We start from the raw sequence: 14,422 nt of genomic DNA on the forward strand, positions 1-14,422 counted from the left end.
ACTTTCAGTATCGGGATGGCATAGAAAAACTTAAATAAATAAAAATAAATCTCTGGGAAGTTCCCATACCTGCATCCCTTCCTTTTCATTGCTGTCCACAAAAGCACTTTTGATTCCTTCTGCCAGGGTTCCCCTGTGCAGAGCCCGCTCTCTTGGAGTCCACTGGGATCCTCCTGATTTTTATTTTCGTTCTTAAGATGTATTTAAAAATAGATTATTTTTAGCTGGCAGGTTGCAAGGTGAAGTACTTCCCTCCGGCACCTTTTTTAATTGGGTTCGAAAGAGTGTGTCTCACGTTGTGGAGCTTCGTCTCTGCTTTGCCCTTGCACAAGTTGGATTCCTTTTAGTCGCATCGGTTTGTCCACAGCAGTGCCTGGCCTGATAGCCGTTTCATGAATGCGCAAGTGTCCCTTCCCCACCCCGGCAGCCATCTTCTGAGGGTGGCCGCTCTTTGCAAATTCCAGATGTGCCCCGTGGCCCATAAAGCTTCCCCACCCCACTTTGACCCCTGTCCCTGCCTCCCTCTGCCACAGGAAGTCATAGAGGCCATTGCTGAAAGTGCGTTCAAGACGTCACCCTATCCGGTGATCCTTTCCTTCGAGAACCACGTGGACTCGTGAGTAGCTGCAGCATCCCCACAGCTGGAACGAAGATGCACCCCCCTTCCTCCCAGGGTTGGGTGATCCGGAGGTGCCTGCACCGTGCATAACCTTTTATTCCCCACTGTCTTTCCTTTTCCTAGGGCGAAACAGCAGGCCAAGATGGCAGAGTATTGCCGAAACATTTTTGGAGATGCGCTTCTCATTGATCCCTTTGAAAAGTATCCAGTATGTTTGGGATGAACGGGTGGGGATAACAATGTGGGTGCCACAGAGAATAAATCTTGGCTTAATCCAACCTGGCTTAATCCTGGCTTAATCCAGCCTGTTGGGTGTGTGACGAGGAGGCTTCTGTCCCCCTCTTCTAATTCCAAGCAGGCTGGTGTGTTTGAGAAGGATTTCTTGCATTGCTGGTTTGATCCCCTCGAAAAAACTACACGGAGACTACAGTTTCCCTTCATTCTGACTGTTGGCTGGGCTGATGGGAGTTGTAGTTCATCAGTGTCAGAAGGACTGCCTGCCCTTGGTCTGGCTCCAGGAGACCCTCCAAGGCTCCTGGTTCCCAGCCTTGTGGCGTTCTCCAGTGCTCCCTCGGCATTCTCGTGCAGCATCTGTTTGCAAATCCTTTAGGTACACCGGGGAGGCACTTGGAAAATCACTGCCTAATTACCTCTCAGTTATCCCAGTGCCTTTGCCTCACTGGTCTAATCCACCGGCAGGTGTATGCAAGTTTCCTTCTTAAAGCAATTGAGTTAAATACAGACTGCACACGTTCCCTTTCATGTCAAGTATACAAATTCTGATAACTGGTGTTGTTTCTTAAGTTGAGAATTCCTGGAAAGGGCCTAGAATATCTTGGAGGTCTGCAGCAGCCCCGGTCTCCAAGTTCTCCTTTGGGGGTTGTCCCGCTCGCGTTCTAACACGTATGAGCAATTTCACCGCCATTCAGTTTAACATTAACAATTAACTTTCTGCTTCTCTGCCGCTCTCTCCCCTGGCAGCTACAGCCTGGCATCGCCCTGCCAAGTCCCCAGGAGCTGTTGGGACGGATCCTGGTGAAAAACAAGAAACGGCGTGCGCACGGCAAGGGGTCCGAGGGCAGCATACGGAAGAAGCTGGAGCAGACGCCCAGCTCCTACAGCGATTCCTCAGGAGTAGGGGAACCAGGTATGTGCACATCCCTCTTCCTTTTTGAAGAGAGTTCCTTGTTGGAAGGAGTCTGTCAGAAGCAAAGCCCAGGAATGCTTTCATAGATGACTCATTCTAGAGCCAGGAAATACTATATGTCAAAGAAGTATTATACGTTATGTATTTTGGAATTTTATTTGTGCAAGTCATCCTGAGACTCTCGCAAAGGCGGCATACAAATATCTTGAATGAATGAATGAATGAATGACCTGCATCATTTTGTGATGAAAGCTTTTGGCTTTGTAGGAGAAGGAGCGAACAAATCATGCAGAGACTCTTCCCCAGGCTTAGCTGTACAGTCCACCTGCTTTGCACTTGGGAGGTTCCAGGTTTAGTCCCAGTTTCTCAAGATTAAAAGGGAACAGGAAGACAGGAAGCAGGTGCCAAACCCCAAAGATCCCCTGGCTTCTTAGATGTCTTAGCTTGCCTTTATTCTGGGTAAACTTTGCAGCTGTGAGAGCTGGAAACTTGGGTCTGAAAATGACACAGAAGCTATTTTTCTGACGACAGTGGTGGAATGTGAATTTCTGGGGTGGCACATGTCGCTGCTTCAAGCGCAAGAGTCTGTTGGCAGCGGGGATTAGAGAAAGGGGCGAGTAGATTAGGCAAAAGACCCCCTTTTTGTGCTCTCGCTGGTTCAAAGGTTTAGGAATTTTCCAAATCACAGGGACAATAGTTTGGACGTCACCTGGAGGACTGTACCTTGCTTGGGCGCCTCACTTCAAGATGGGTTCAGATGATGGATTCAGGGTCTGCTGAATTTACCGAAGGGCAGCAGAGATGATCGGGGGATAGAAACAGAGGCCTTCAAGGACTGACTGAATGAGTTGGGTGTGTTTCGCTTGGGAAGAGAAGACTGAGCAGGTTTAGGCTTTCAGTACCTAAATGGCTGCCATAAACTGAGCAATGCGCTTGAATCAGTGGCCTCTTCATGATTCCCTGAACTGAAGATTTTTCTCTTCCTTTTTCACCCGTTGCTTCTCCTTTCAGAACGGACTCTCCGTGTCGTTTGCTCTGATCATTCTCTCTAATGCATCCCTTTCCCCCTTTCACTTTCTCCTTCCTCCTCAAATTAGGTTCCCCTTTTGCAGAACAGGCCGAGACTCTCTTGCCAATCATGACCAACGGCGAGGTGAAGCCCGACAGGATAGCAAAGTTGGTTGAACCTCGCAAATCTATTGGTGAGTTTGCCTGGGTGCAGAGGAGCAAGGAGTGCCCCTTTGTCAGGCCTGGGAGGGCTGCCTTGCCTTGTCCCCAGGAAACATTTCACATTTTTCCCAGAGTGGTTCATCTGCAGTCAGTAGAACAAGAGAGTCCCGGGTTACAATCTACAAAGGCACAGCATGAAAGGAAGAAGGGATGAGGAGGGAAGAGGAAAAAAAGCACAGCAGTCATTTTTCAGCAGGGTTGGTAGAATGACCATGCTCAGCCCCCTCTGCTCATCCTGCTGGGAATGACAACAGCTGAGGGAGAAGGGACTTCATGGAGTGGCTGAATGGTCCCATTCCTTCAGTATAATACAAGCCAGGACTGTCACTCTGAGGCTGGTATTCAAGGGAAGATTCGGTTCTGACACTCATTCATATCTGCATCTTATGACACTTCCCAAGACTGTCTGGACCAGGCCTCTGTATCGCTTTAACTGTGGTGCCTTCTCTCAAAGGGCCCATAGATTTGTAGTTCAGTAAGGTCTTCCCCAGAGGATTTCCCAGGTTTTGTGAGGGACCAGAACTGCCATTAAGCCAGTGCCAGGTCCGCAGTATAGACCCCCTGCTCCTGGTCAGTGTCCTTTGGGGGGGATCAAGCTTGAACTTCACCGCACTGCTGTTGGACGTGTCCTTCTAACCCACCTCACTCCCCCCCATGCCCAGACCGTGAAGCTGAGAGCGAAGAGGAGGAGGAGCAGCAGGACCCCAAAAAGCCCACGACGGATGAGGTGCGTGCCAGAGTGCCTGCCTTTGGCTGGCGCACCCACGATTCCTCAGGACACAGGTGCCGCCTTCTAAGTGGTGTAGAACTCAATGCGGGTGGATTGTCACCGCATGCCGAAACGTTGCATCGCATTCCCTTACACCCACTTCCCCACCTGGGGCTCTCCGGGTGTTTTGGACTGGAAATCCCAGCTTTCCTGAGTATTGCCCTGCTGGCTGGGGCTGCTGGGAGCTGTAGTCTGAGAGTTGTGGGAGGCTGCAGTACCTTGCACTAACGGCAATAAACCTGCATGATGTCATCGCTTGATGGCTTGTCCCATACTTGCAGTCCCCAAAACTTGCATAAAGCGTATCACCTTGTTCAAAGATCACCTTTGTCTGTCAGGTGGGTCTGTGGGGGGACCTCGTCCATGGCTGCTTTTCTTTTGAGCTACGTGGGAGCTATCCGGAGTGCTGAACCCTCTCCAACAGCTTCTTCACTCTGGGGCACCACGGCCAGCTCCCATGAAGTGCGAATGAACTGGGGACCCCTCCAACAAAGGCCTCTCCCGCCGACTTTCTCATGAGGCGTTGTTCATGTATCTCCGCGGAAGCTCCCTGCCCATAACCTGCCTTCCTCTGTCTTGCTAGTAGTACTGCGGGAGTCTGAATCTCCCTTATGTCAATGAAATGAAATCTCTTTCATTTTGCCGCCCCGTGCTGTCGCTCTGGCTTCCACCGTGTCTGTCTCGCGCGACAGGGCACGGCGAGCAGCGAGGTCAACGCCACGGAAGAGATGTCCACGCTGGTGAACTACATCGAGCCCGTCAAGTTCAAATCCTTTGAGGTGGCCAGCAGTGAGTGAGGGCTGCGGAGGGGGGGGATGTGAGACGCCGGAGACTGGGCCGGGGCAGGACGGGCCGGCCGTGTCGCGCGAGCAACACCCGTGCCATGTCGCTCTCGTTCCCTTCTCCCAAGAACGCAACAAATCCTACGAAATGTCTTCCTTTGTGGAGACCAAAGGCTTGGAGCAGCTGACCAACAGCCCCATGGAGTTCGTCGAGTATCCTTCCTTGCGGCTGCGCGAATGGGAAACGGTGCCCGGCCAGAACGGCCCTGCCGGTCGCTTTCCAGCCGAGCGAGCCAACCCTGGGGCAGCTCGACAATTTAACGGGGGGGAATCGTCCCCGTTAGTGGTTCCCAACCCACTAAGACTTCCTACAGCGACGCTAAAAATAGATTTTTGAGCAAAGAGAAATAAGATTGGTATATATCTCTTTGTGGACGCTACGCGTGGTTGTTTCTTTACGACGCTGTGGTGATTCGTAGCGGCTCTCATTTTCCCTTCTTCTCACGAGAGGCTGAGAAGCCTTTTGTGAGAAAGCGGTTCTGTGGTCGAAGGAGTGCTAGCCTAGGGCTTGGAAGGCCCAGGTGTGGTTCATGGCATATGATGTGATACGGCGTCGAGGGCTAGTATGAAAGGAAGCCTGCAGGGCCGTGACTCAGGAGATCCGGGTTCAAGTCCTCACTCGGCCTTGACACTCACAGGGTTGTTGTGAGGATAAGCTGGGGGAGAGTTCCCTGTGCCGCCTTGGATCTCTTGCAGGAAAGAAGGCAGGGTAGAAATAAATGCATCGATGCCTTCCAGGGCTTTTTGGATATTTGTGGCACATGGTGGGTGCTGACAGCCAATCCCCAGAGAGAAGCAGCTCTTTCACCTGCTCGCGGCAACCCTTCTTCTTGATGTTACCTTGACCGACATGCCTCCCCCAGATACAACAAGAAACAGCTGAGCCGGATCTACCCCAAGGGCACCCGAGTAGATTCCTCCAACTACATGCCTCAGGTCTTCTGGAATGCCGGCTGCCAAATGGTGGCGCTCAACTTCCAGTCTCTTGGTGAGTCGCCAGCAAGATTAACAGTGAGGACTAGCAACTTGATTTGTATATACAAGGGGTTTGGTGTGGGGAGGGGATGGTCTGTCCATCCAGTATGGACAGGCAGGATAATGTGTCACACTGCAAGTCACCAAGGAGGGGAAGCTGTACCCTGGGGCCTGCAGAGGCCTCCCATCCAGAGAGTCAAAAAAGGCCAGCAGGTTGTGTTTGGCTCGGTTTGTGATAAGCAGCACAGCCCTAGGCTGGCTCTCTGCTTGTACTAAATTACTAGATGTTTTTAAATGGTTTTTAAATTGCTGTAAGTCGTCCTGAGATATTTATATAAAGGATGGCATACAAAAGCCAATAATGAAGATGATGATACAGAAGCCGGTTGGCTTTTGGAGTGAAGTTCCTGGGCCCCGCAGGATCGTGCGGTGGAAGGGAAGAGTGAAAGAAAGAGCTCACGGTTCTTACTTTCCCGATCTCCAAGCCCTTCTCCTGCTCTCCTTGTGTGCCCAGACTTGGCCATGCAGCTGAACCTGGGCATCTTTGAGTACAACCGCCGGAGCGGCTACCTGCTGAAGCCCGAGTTCATGCGGCGCCAGGACAAACTCTTTGACCCCTTCACCGAGGACATCATCGACGGCATCGTGGCCAACACCGTCAAAGTGAAGGTTTGCATGCCGGGGGGAGGGCTTATTTATTTATTTATTTAGAAAATTTCTGTGCCGCCCCATTCGCCGAAGCCTCGGGGCGGCTCACAAACATCTCTGTCTTGTGCTGGTGTCCTTTTGGTTTTCTTCTGCTTGCCATTTTCAGTCCTGTGCCCATTTCTATTCTGATTCTGAATGTTTGGCACCAGAAATTATCTTGTGGACCCGCAAGAAATATTCTGAGAAATATTTTAAATAAATACAAATATCCCCAGATAATTTCCGGACAATTCCTGTCGGACAAGCGAGTGGGCATCTACGTCGAGGTCGACATGTTTGGGCTGCCAGTGGATACCAAGCGCAAATTCCGGACGCGGACTTCTCAGGGCAATTCGTTCAACCCGGTGTGGGACGAGGAACCTTTCGTGTTCCACAAGGTGAGCTTCAGTGCGCGGAAGTGGCTCGGGGTGCAAGGTCCCCCGAAAGACCAAGAGATGGACGCAGTGCCCTTCTTATTCACATAGAGGTATATCTGTGTCGTCATGTGACACAGCCCTCCCAGGGAACCCTGGGAATAGTAGTTCTGTGTGGGGCAGCAAGGGCTGTCTGTCCATGTTCCTGGCCTGCTGCTGGGCCACATTGCCCAGGATTCCTTGTGGGAAGCCATAACAGTCAAACCTGGCATAAACTGAGAGGGCCTGTGCAAAAGAGTGACAGTGGCACTAAGAAGTTAAACTGAAAGGTTTGGCCAGTTTTGTCCTTCGCTGTATTAGCTGAGATCAATTACATCATCAGGACCAGAGGCAGTGTGGAGTAGTGGTTGGGGCAGTAGCCTGGGAAGGCCCCAGCTTCTGGTGCTGGCTGGGCAATGAAGCTCGCTGGGACCTTGGCCCAGTCACTGACTCTTAGTCTGGCCTACATCACAGGGTTGCTGGGAGGGTGCAGTAGGAAGGAGGGGGATGGCTATGCCCTTTTGGGCTCCCTGGGGGAAAGGTGGGAGATAAATAAACAAACATGGAGGTCTTCAAATGGAAACCAGGCGGGCGGCCATCTCTTAAAGATGTTCTGGCACGCTATGCTGTGCGTTTCGTAGGGGTTCAGATGGATGACCTCTAAGGCCCTCTCCAGTGCTAGGATTCTAAATACTACGAAAAGATTTGTGCTGTCACATTGCCCGTCTTTCCCCACCCCCAGCAATGAACCTTCATCTCTTCCCCATCAGGTGGTGCTTCCAACATTAGCTTCGCTCCGAATAGCTGTATTTGAAGAGGGGGGGAAATTTGTTGGCCATCGGATCCTCCCCGTTTCGGCCATCTGCTCAGGTGAGCCAGGCCCCTTTGGGTCATCCCCCCCCACACACATCCACACACACACACATACACAAAGAGAGTCTGACCTGGGCATTGTCGTTTGATTACCTCTGTGCTTTTGTGCTGTCCCACAATGCACTTCTGTGAAAGGCATGCCCCCTCCGTCGCCCATTTGGTTTTCCTTTGGCACCTAAAACGGTCCAATATTCACATCCCGTCATCTCCCTGGCTTGAAAAAATTGTGGGCCAGACTTCTGAGGAGCACTTCTTTTTTGTTCTTTAAGGTGAGATTTTATTTCACAGTCAAGTGACCAAAAGAATGGGAACAAAATGACGATTCATAACAATGAACTAATCAACATTGCTAAAGGTGTGTTCTTGAACAAGAAAAAGGCCTCTAACTTCCAGCATGCTAGAAAATTAGAAGCCTTTTTCTCCATTTGGAATTGCATATGATTGCAGCCTAACCAGACAAAGGCATTTGCTAATTATTCTTCCTCAGTAATTGATAGCCTAGTTTACTGTCAAGGTTCATAAGCCTAAGTTGGAGCTCGGTACCTAATGGAAGAGTAAAAGTACAATTGCTGTGGCGTATTAGCAAAAGATGATTTTCTGGGAGCAGGCTCCACTGTTGGGTGTATAAAATAGTTTGGTGATATTGTGTATTTATTATTATTTATGTATCTATTTTTGAGGGCTTAATTTTTTGTGAACCACCCATGGGAGTGTTGGCTGTTGGGTGGTGAAAAACATCGCCATAGTCTGCCCAGTGCGACCGGCTTCATCAGAAACCCCCAACTCTGACCACCTCCAAATATACCAGCCTTTGCTAATGGCTCCTTCCCCTGAATTTTCCACCCCACCTCGAATTTCACATTGTGTGCGTGTGTTTTCCCTCTGCCTCTCAGGATACCACTACATCTGTCTGCGCAGCGAGAGTAACCAGCCACTCTGCCTCCCGGCGCTGCTGGTCTACACAGAAGCCTATGACTACATCCCAGATGATCACCAAAGTAATTGGCGGCTTCAAGTTCCAGGATGCAAATCTGGGGAGTGGGAACTGCCACTGTCTTCTGCCACTGGCTATGTGAGCGAAGACGGGCGGGGATTCCAAGCCGGCAGCATCCAAGGGGCCGCACGTGTCCCCGGCGCTCTCACCCCCTACGGCAGATGGTGTAAACACAGTCACAGGGTCCCTGCTGGGTGGGCCAAAGATCAGGGTCATCTGGCATCCTGCTTCCTGCAGCGGTCGGCCAGAAACGTCCAGGGTGGCGTCAAGCAGAGCACAGAAACGCGAACCTCTTCATGCAGCTGCCAGCATCCGTCAAGGACCGCCTGGAGGCTTTTCTTGCTCGTTGCTCCTTCCGAGAGCGAACTTGGGCCTCGAGCGCCGACAGGATTGCATCCAAAATGGGGTGGCACGGAGGAACAAGAGGAGGGTTGTCCCAGAGCGCTTGGGCCAAGCTCTGCAGAAGAACAGAGGGGGTTCTTTTAAAACCCTGCGGGGTCTTGCATGCCGACCGGACCGGGAGCAGCGTCAGTCCACCTTGAGGGATTTCTCGAGCTCTCCTAGGGGGACAGAAAGACAGACGCGATATTCCCTGGGGGAAAGAAGGTTCGGGGGCAGAGTGAGAGAGCCAAGGAGAAGCACGGGGGAGGGGGTGAGGGCACAGACCAGTTTTCCTTGGCATCTGAGCCGCCGTGCTGGCTGGGAATCACGGCCAGCGCCAGTGCATGAAGCGACAACTCCCAGCATTCTGAGCCAGGCGGCTTGGAGATAATGGGAGTCGAAGTCCAAAGCCTCTGAAGGCACTCGGCCGAGGAACGGATCGCCAAGCATCACGCTGGCAGGTGCAGGAAACGCATTTCTTTGCACGTGACGATTTACGGATCGTGGTTTTCTCTTTCCCAATGTAGATTATGCGGAGGCATTGATCAACCCCATTAAGCACGTCAGCCTGATGGACCAGCGGGCAAAGCAACTGGTGGCGCTGATTGGCGAGAGCGAGGTGAGGGCAGCGGGGGGGCAGGCGTGGCACGGGCTGGAAGGGGGACCCTGGGCGGGTCTTGTGGGCAGCCAAAGGAGGAAAGGCGCACGGTGGGGGGGTGTCCAGCCCCCTCTCCGTCCTTGCTGATGCCGCCCGGCGTTGTCTGCAGGAGAACACGGAGAAGCCGCGGGAGAGGCTCTTGCGGAACTCCTCCAGCGCAGCCATTGGGCCCGCCGAAGAGGTGCACAAGCCGCCGCTCACCCCGCTTTCCCCGACCAGGAGCCCCAGCGTGGTCCCCACTCAGGGTGAGCGTCCGGAGCTTCGTAGCGCCCTGCCCTGGGTGTGACAGCAGCTCATCTCCGCCCAGCCGCCTGCTTGCCCCTCGCAAGACTGTGGCGGTGGGGCTCCTGGCCCTTCTGCCCCAGTCGTGGCTTGCTCCGTGCTGCCGGAGACTCGGCGTCGTGTGCGCAGTCTTTGCTCTGCCCTCCAGCCCCCAGCGTGGCCCACGAAGAGGGATAATGACCGAAAGACACCATGCAAAAGGAAAATGGATGGGGTGGGAGGAGGAAACATGCAGGCGCCAGCTCTTCGCATGGTATTCATCACATGCTCCTTGCTTCTGTGTGCGTGCAGTCCGGTGGGGCCTGTTTCCGCACCTCCCACTGCACCCCCTGCCCTTATGAGAGCATTGCTGTAGCAGAGGCTGGGCAATGCATCCACCTCATGCAGGGCTGGACCTCCCCTGGAGGAATACGCTTCTTAAGAGGTGCTCTTCCCCCCGATTTAAGCTTCAGCTCCATCTTTTTCTCCCTTTCTCCTTCTCTCAACTCCACAGTGCAAAGGGATGATCTGATCGCCAGCATCCTGGCAGGTAAGGCGGGCGCACAGGTTGGGCCAACACCGGTAGCAGTACGGGACGCGTGTTCGTTAGCTCCGTGGGTTCTCCTGAACGAGCAGTCCTGCCTCCAGCAGGATCCAGGCTGGGTTTGCGCTGCCGTGGCACTACAAGCGCGCATAATTCCCTGCTCCGGAGAATCTCCACTGCCTTGCGCTCGTGTTTCTGCCTGGCTGGCTGGCTTGTTCTCCTCAAGCTCCTAGTCCTTATAATAATGGTGGAGAGATGCTGGGGAGCGTATGGGCAGGGGCTGGCCGAATGCGCCTCGGGCTCCTTCGCCTGGGCGGGCGCATGTCACTCTCTCAGCCACTGTGTGCCGTCTGCCTCCCTAGACGTGTCCCCCCAGTCTGTGGAGGAGCTCCGGCAGCACAAGGCCTTCGTGAAGCTGCTGAAGAAGCAGTACCGGGAGCTGAAGGAGCTCCGGCGGAAGCACATGAAGAAGATCTGCAGCCTCAACAAGAAGCAGAGTGCCCAGTCTCCCGTGGGGGAACGGAGCCGGGCCCGCAGCCTCGGAGGGTAAGGGGGCCAGTCCTCGGGCGAGGGAGCTCCCGTCCGAGGCCGGCCCACCTCTCCTGCGTTGCCGGAGCACACGTCTTCCTCTTAGTGCGCAGACTTGAGTGCCGGGTGCATCCTCTTTGTGGGCTGCCAGTGCCGCGGGGAGGCTTGTTGGGGTGTCTGGCCATAGCGAGATGCTCCTTGGACACCTGCTGGGGAGGAGCCTCCATCATCCTCCGCAGGGAGCCGTGCCTGAAAAGCGTAGGTAGCTGCGGGCGATGCAAAGGGCACAGCCGGGGCACTTAAAAATATACTTGCTGGCGTTGCTCGGGTCTTTTGGTCCACTGGATCCCCCCCAGCGCTGCCACCCCCACCCAACAATAAGAGGAAACCGGATATAGTTTAAAAGTACATTGCAGCCCCAAACAGGCTTCCTTGAAAGTGAACTCTATCAAAATCCTTATAGCACGTCTGAGAAAATGTCAAATTTGAGATTAAAGCAAAACATATCAGTCCTCTTGTTCCAGAAATCTCAGCACCGGAGGATGGATAATTTTAGCCGGAAGCCAGTTTGGAGACGCTCCGGAGGAGGGTGTGGGTGGAATTCTAGTGGAGGGCAATTGAAGGCAAAAGAGGCAGAGCCAGAAATACCGGAATATTTTACCTTTCTCTCCCTAGCTCTCAGTGTTCTTTGGAAACCATACGCCAGGAGCATGAGGGAACACGCCGGAAAGTGGATCTGCAGGACTGGCAGATAAAAGGGCTGCTGCAGCTTCGGGAATCTCAGCACCAGTTGGAGAGGGACTGCAAACGGGAGCACCTGCGGCAGGTACCCGAGGGGACCAGGGCCTGGGAAGGGCAGGTCCCCGCTAAACCAGCCCCACGGCTGCAAGGAGGAGGTGCTCACAGGGAATTTTAAACTGCGTTTTTCCATTCTGAAGCGAAATAGCCAAAGCAGAATCCAAATAGCAAAGATATTTATGTTACGCCTACATACATTTAAACGTATCTATTATACATAATCTTCAAATATCCATATATTTGGTCTGGCTTATGTATAAGGCCATATGAGAGTGCTTTCTTGACGTCGTTCACTCAACTATGGAAAGCAGCTTTAGGCCTTTGTCCAGGTCACTACAGGAGGTGAGGTTTTTTTCTTTCCAGCATTGTCGTATCCATCTTGTAGCTGTCAGAGGGGTGTAAGAAATCCATTTAACGTCAGCCATGCTCTTAACTTCCAAGAAAGAGATAGGTGATTTAAAAGAAAGCATATTAAAAGACAGCATATTAAAGACTATTCCAGTCCAAAGCTGATCTGTATTACTATTTCATTTCAAGAAGAGGTCAGCGCTGGGTATTTTCAAAGGGTAAGAATTAAAAGAACCATATGGCAGTTAGCCAACTTGCTCAAATGAAATGCAGACAAACTCACAGAGCTGTGATGCATCTCCAGTTGATAGTACTGAATTGCCTAAGAGTTCGGCCCACAATTTGGGCCTGTTTGTAAAGAATCATGCCTCTAGTCCTCATGGCAAAACCTGAAAAAGTATGTGTGTTTGTTTAAAACTTTTCTATACCATCCCATACTTAAGTCTTGGAACAGTTTACAACCAATTAGTCTAAAAAACAAAAAAATAAGAATAACATTTTGCAGTTTCTTGCTTAAACATCTGAGTTGGGGATTCCTGTAATCTACTGGACTGGAAAATGGAGCTCGACTGCAAAAGAATCTAAATGACGTTCTCTATTTATGTCAAATCTGATGCTGCTGAAAAGCCTCAACCCAGAGGGGGCTGATGGGATCTCCTGTCATTTACGACAGAGCTACATAGTCACCAAGGAAGAGGCAAAATTAAGTTCAGCTTCTTAAATTTGTGCAATTCCATTATTTACATAATTGTATACAGAAGGGGATTCTGACTTTCCTTTTTTAAAATCTCAGGTTGCATGCTGACCAGGGTGCTAGCATATGTAGGGCCATTTAACGTGATAATTTTAATCTTCCCAATAACCAGTGTTCTCTGGGCAGATTGCAGACAGTTAAAAGACTAAAATGCAATTCAAGTAGCTTGTGTGAGAACAATGCAAATGTTTACAAGAATCAAATAGAGCACAGAACCATGGAGCAATGCAGGAACAGATACAGATCTATAAAAACAGCCATTAAAATGTCAAACTAGGTCTTTTAAACGCCTGGAAGGAAGGAAAGGCCTTTGCTTGGCACCAGAATGATAGCTGGATGCAGAAAAGATAACCATCTCGGCTCCAGGTGAATCTGAATGCAGAATGGGGGAGTTTCTCCCGGGTGTATCTCCTCCTTGCCCCTTTCCCACAGGCAGCTGGTTGACTGCTATGTGAACAGGACGGAGCCTTGGTCCAACCCAGCGTGGATTTTCCATTGCGCTCAGCCCCTTCGGGGAAGGCCCGCCAGAAGTGGGGTGCTTCAGCTGAGGGGCCCTGCGCCCGGTAGCCCTCTGCCCAGCCCTTTTCAGCCAGGAGTTCCTAATCCCATGTGTGTTTCTGCCCTCAGGCCCAGCAGCGCTTGAAAGAAATCGCCCGGGACTGCCAGGCTGCCCAGCTGAAAAAGCTGAAGGAGACAAGCGAGAAGTAAGTTCTGGGATGAGGTGCAGGAGGAGAGAAAGCAGCAATCCGCCCCTTAGTCTTTGCAGGAGGACCTCCTGAAGCTGCCCGACTCTTCTCCGGAGGAGCAAGGGACGCTTCCTCACACCCTGGTTCAGCTTTAGAGCTGTCTGTACTGGCTGGCAGCTAATTTCAGGATGGCTGTCTCTCCCAGCACTAGGCAGGGGTTCAGACTGGGCCTTCCTGCCTGCAATTCGGGAGCTTTGCCATCAAATGGAAGTGCTTCCCCTAAAAATAAAGTAAGACTCTAGTCCTCATGATTTTGGATGGAATGTATAAGGCCGATTCCATGGGAATGTATAAGGCTGCTTTCTGCAGAGTCAGACTGTTGGATTATCTCGCTCCGTACTTTCTACACAGGAAATGTTAAAGTGGGAAATCTGGTAGTTTCCCATCCCAGACCCGTAAACAAGCCGGGAAGTGTCCAATAGCCGTAAGCCACAAATGGAACCCATGGTCCTCTGTTGGCTTATGAAGTCTGGCTTAAACCATAAGCCTGTTTTGATGTGAGAACAGTGACTTATGTCTGGCTGGTTTCTGTCCCAGAAGAGAGGGAACCTAGTGAGAGCAACTCAAAATGAAACCGCTTTGAAGGCTGACAGAATGGATGAGAGAGCGAGGAACCAAAAGCTCCTGCCGGTTTGCTTATCTGTAAGGCAATTCACAGAGAAAGCAACAGGCCTTGATTAAAACAAAACCACAGCTTAGGGTTTCATGTGAATTCACACATCCCACTGTGGTTTTATTTACCCGTGGGAAATTCTGTGTTGCACCGAGCACCCACAAGCATCATTTTTGCCCAAGAGCTCGCAACTTGTCCTGTCATGTGAACCCAGACAGCAGAACTGGTTTAAGCTAAGCGTT

The 14,422-nt window shown here is 51.7% G+C and overlaps 1 protein-coding gene across 1 annotated transcript in view; it reads left to right on the forward strand.

Annotated features, from left to right (window-relative positions):
- PLCB3 (phospholipase C beta 3) overlaps nt 1-14,422 on the forward strand; it is a 42,545-nt gene that overhangs the window by 23,976 nt on the left and 4,147 nt on the right. The window contains exons 12-29 of the mRNA XM_044448512.1: nt 534-616; nt 743-827; nt 1,601-1,766; nt 2,864-2,968; nt 3,659-3,723; nt 4,458-4,554; nt 4,676-4,760; nt 5,471-5,595; nt 6,097-6,251; nt 6,506-6,667; nt 7,453-7,552; nt 8,449-8,553; nt 9,458-9,549; nt 9,698-9,833; nt 10,364-10,399; nt 10,756-10,939; nt 11,597-11,747; nt 13,449-13,525. Of these exons, the coding sequence (XP_044304447.1) occupies nt 534-616; nt 743-827; nt 1,601-1,766; nt 2,864-2,968; nt 3,659-3,723; nt 4,458-4,554; nt 4,676-4,760; nt 5,471-5,595; nt 6,097-6,251; nt 6,506-6,667; nt 7,453-7,552; nt 8,449-8,553; nt 9,458-9,549; nt 9,698-9,833; nt 10,364-10,399; nt 10,756-10,939; nt 11,597-11,747; nt 13,449-13,525 (2,009 nt within the window). The remainder of the gene's footprint in view (nt 1-533; nt 617-742; nt 828-1,600; nt 1,767-2,863; nt 2,969-3,658; nt 3,724-4,457; nt 4,555-4,675; nt 4,761-5,470; nt 5,596-6,096; nt 6,252-6,505; nt 6,668-7,452; nt 7,553-8,448; nt 8,554-9,457; nt 9,550-9,697; nt 9,834-10,363; nt 10,400-10,755; nt 10,940-11,596; nt 11,748-13,448; nt 13,526-14,422) is intronic.

This window comes from Varanus komodoensis, unplaced genomic scaffold (assembly GCF_004798865.1).
Source record: "Varanus komodoensis strain SLA01 unplaced genomic scaffold, ASM479886v1 scaffold55, whole genome shotgun sequence".
In the NCBI taxonomy this organism is placed as follows: domain Eukaryota; kingdom Metazoa; phylum Chordata; class Lepidosauria; order Squamata; family Varanidae; genus Varanus; species Varanus komodoensis.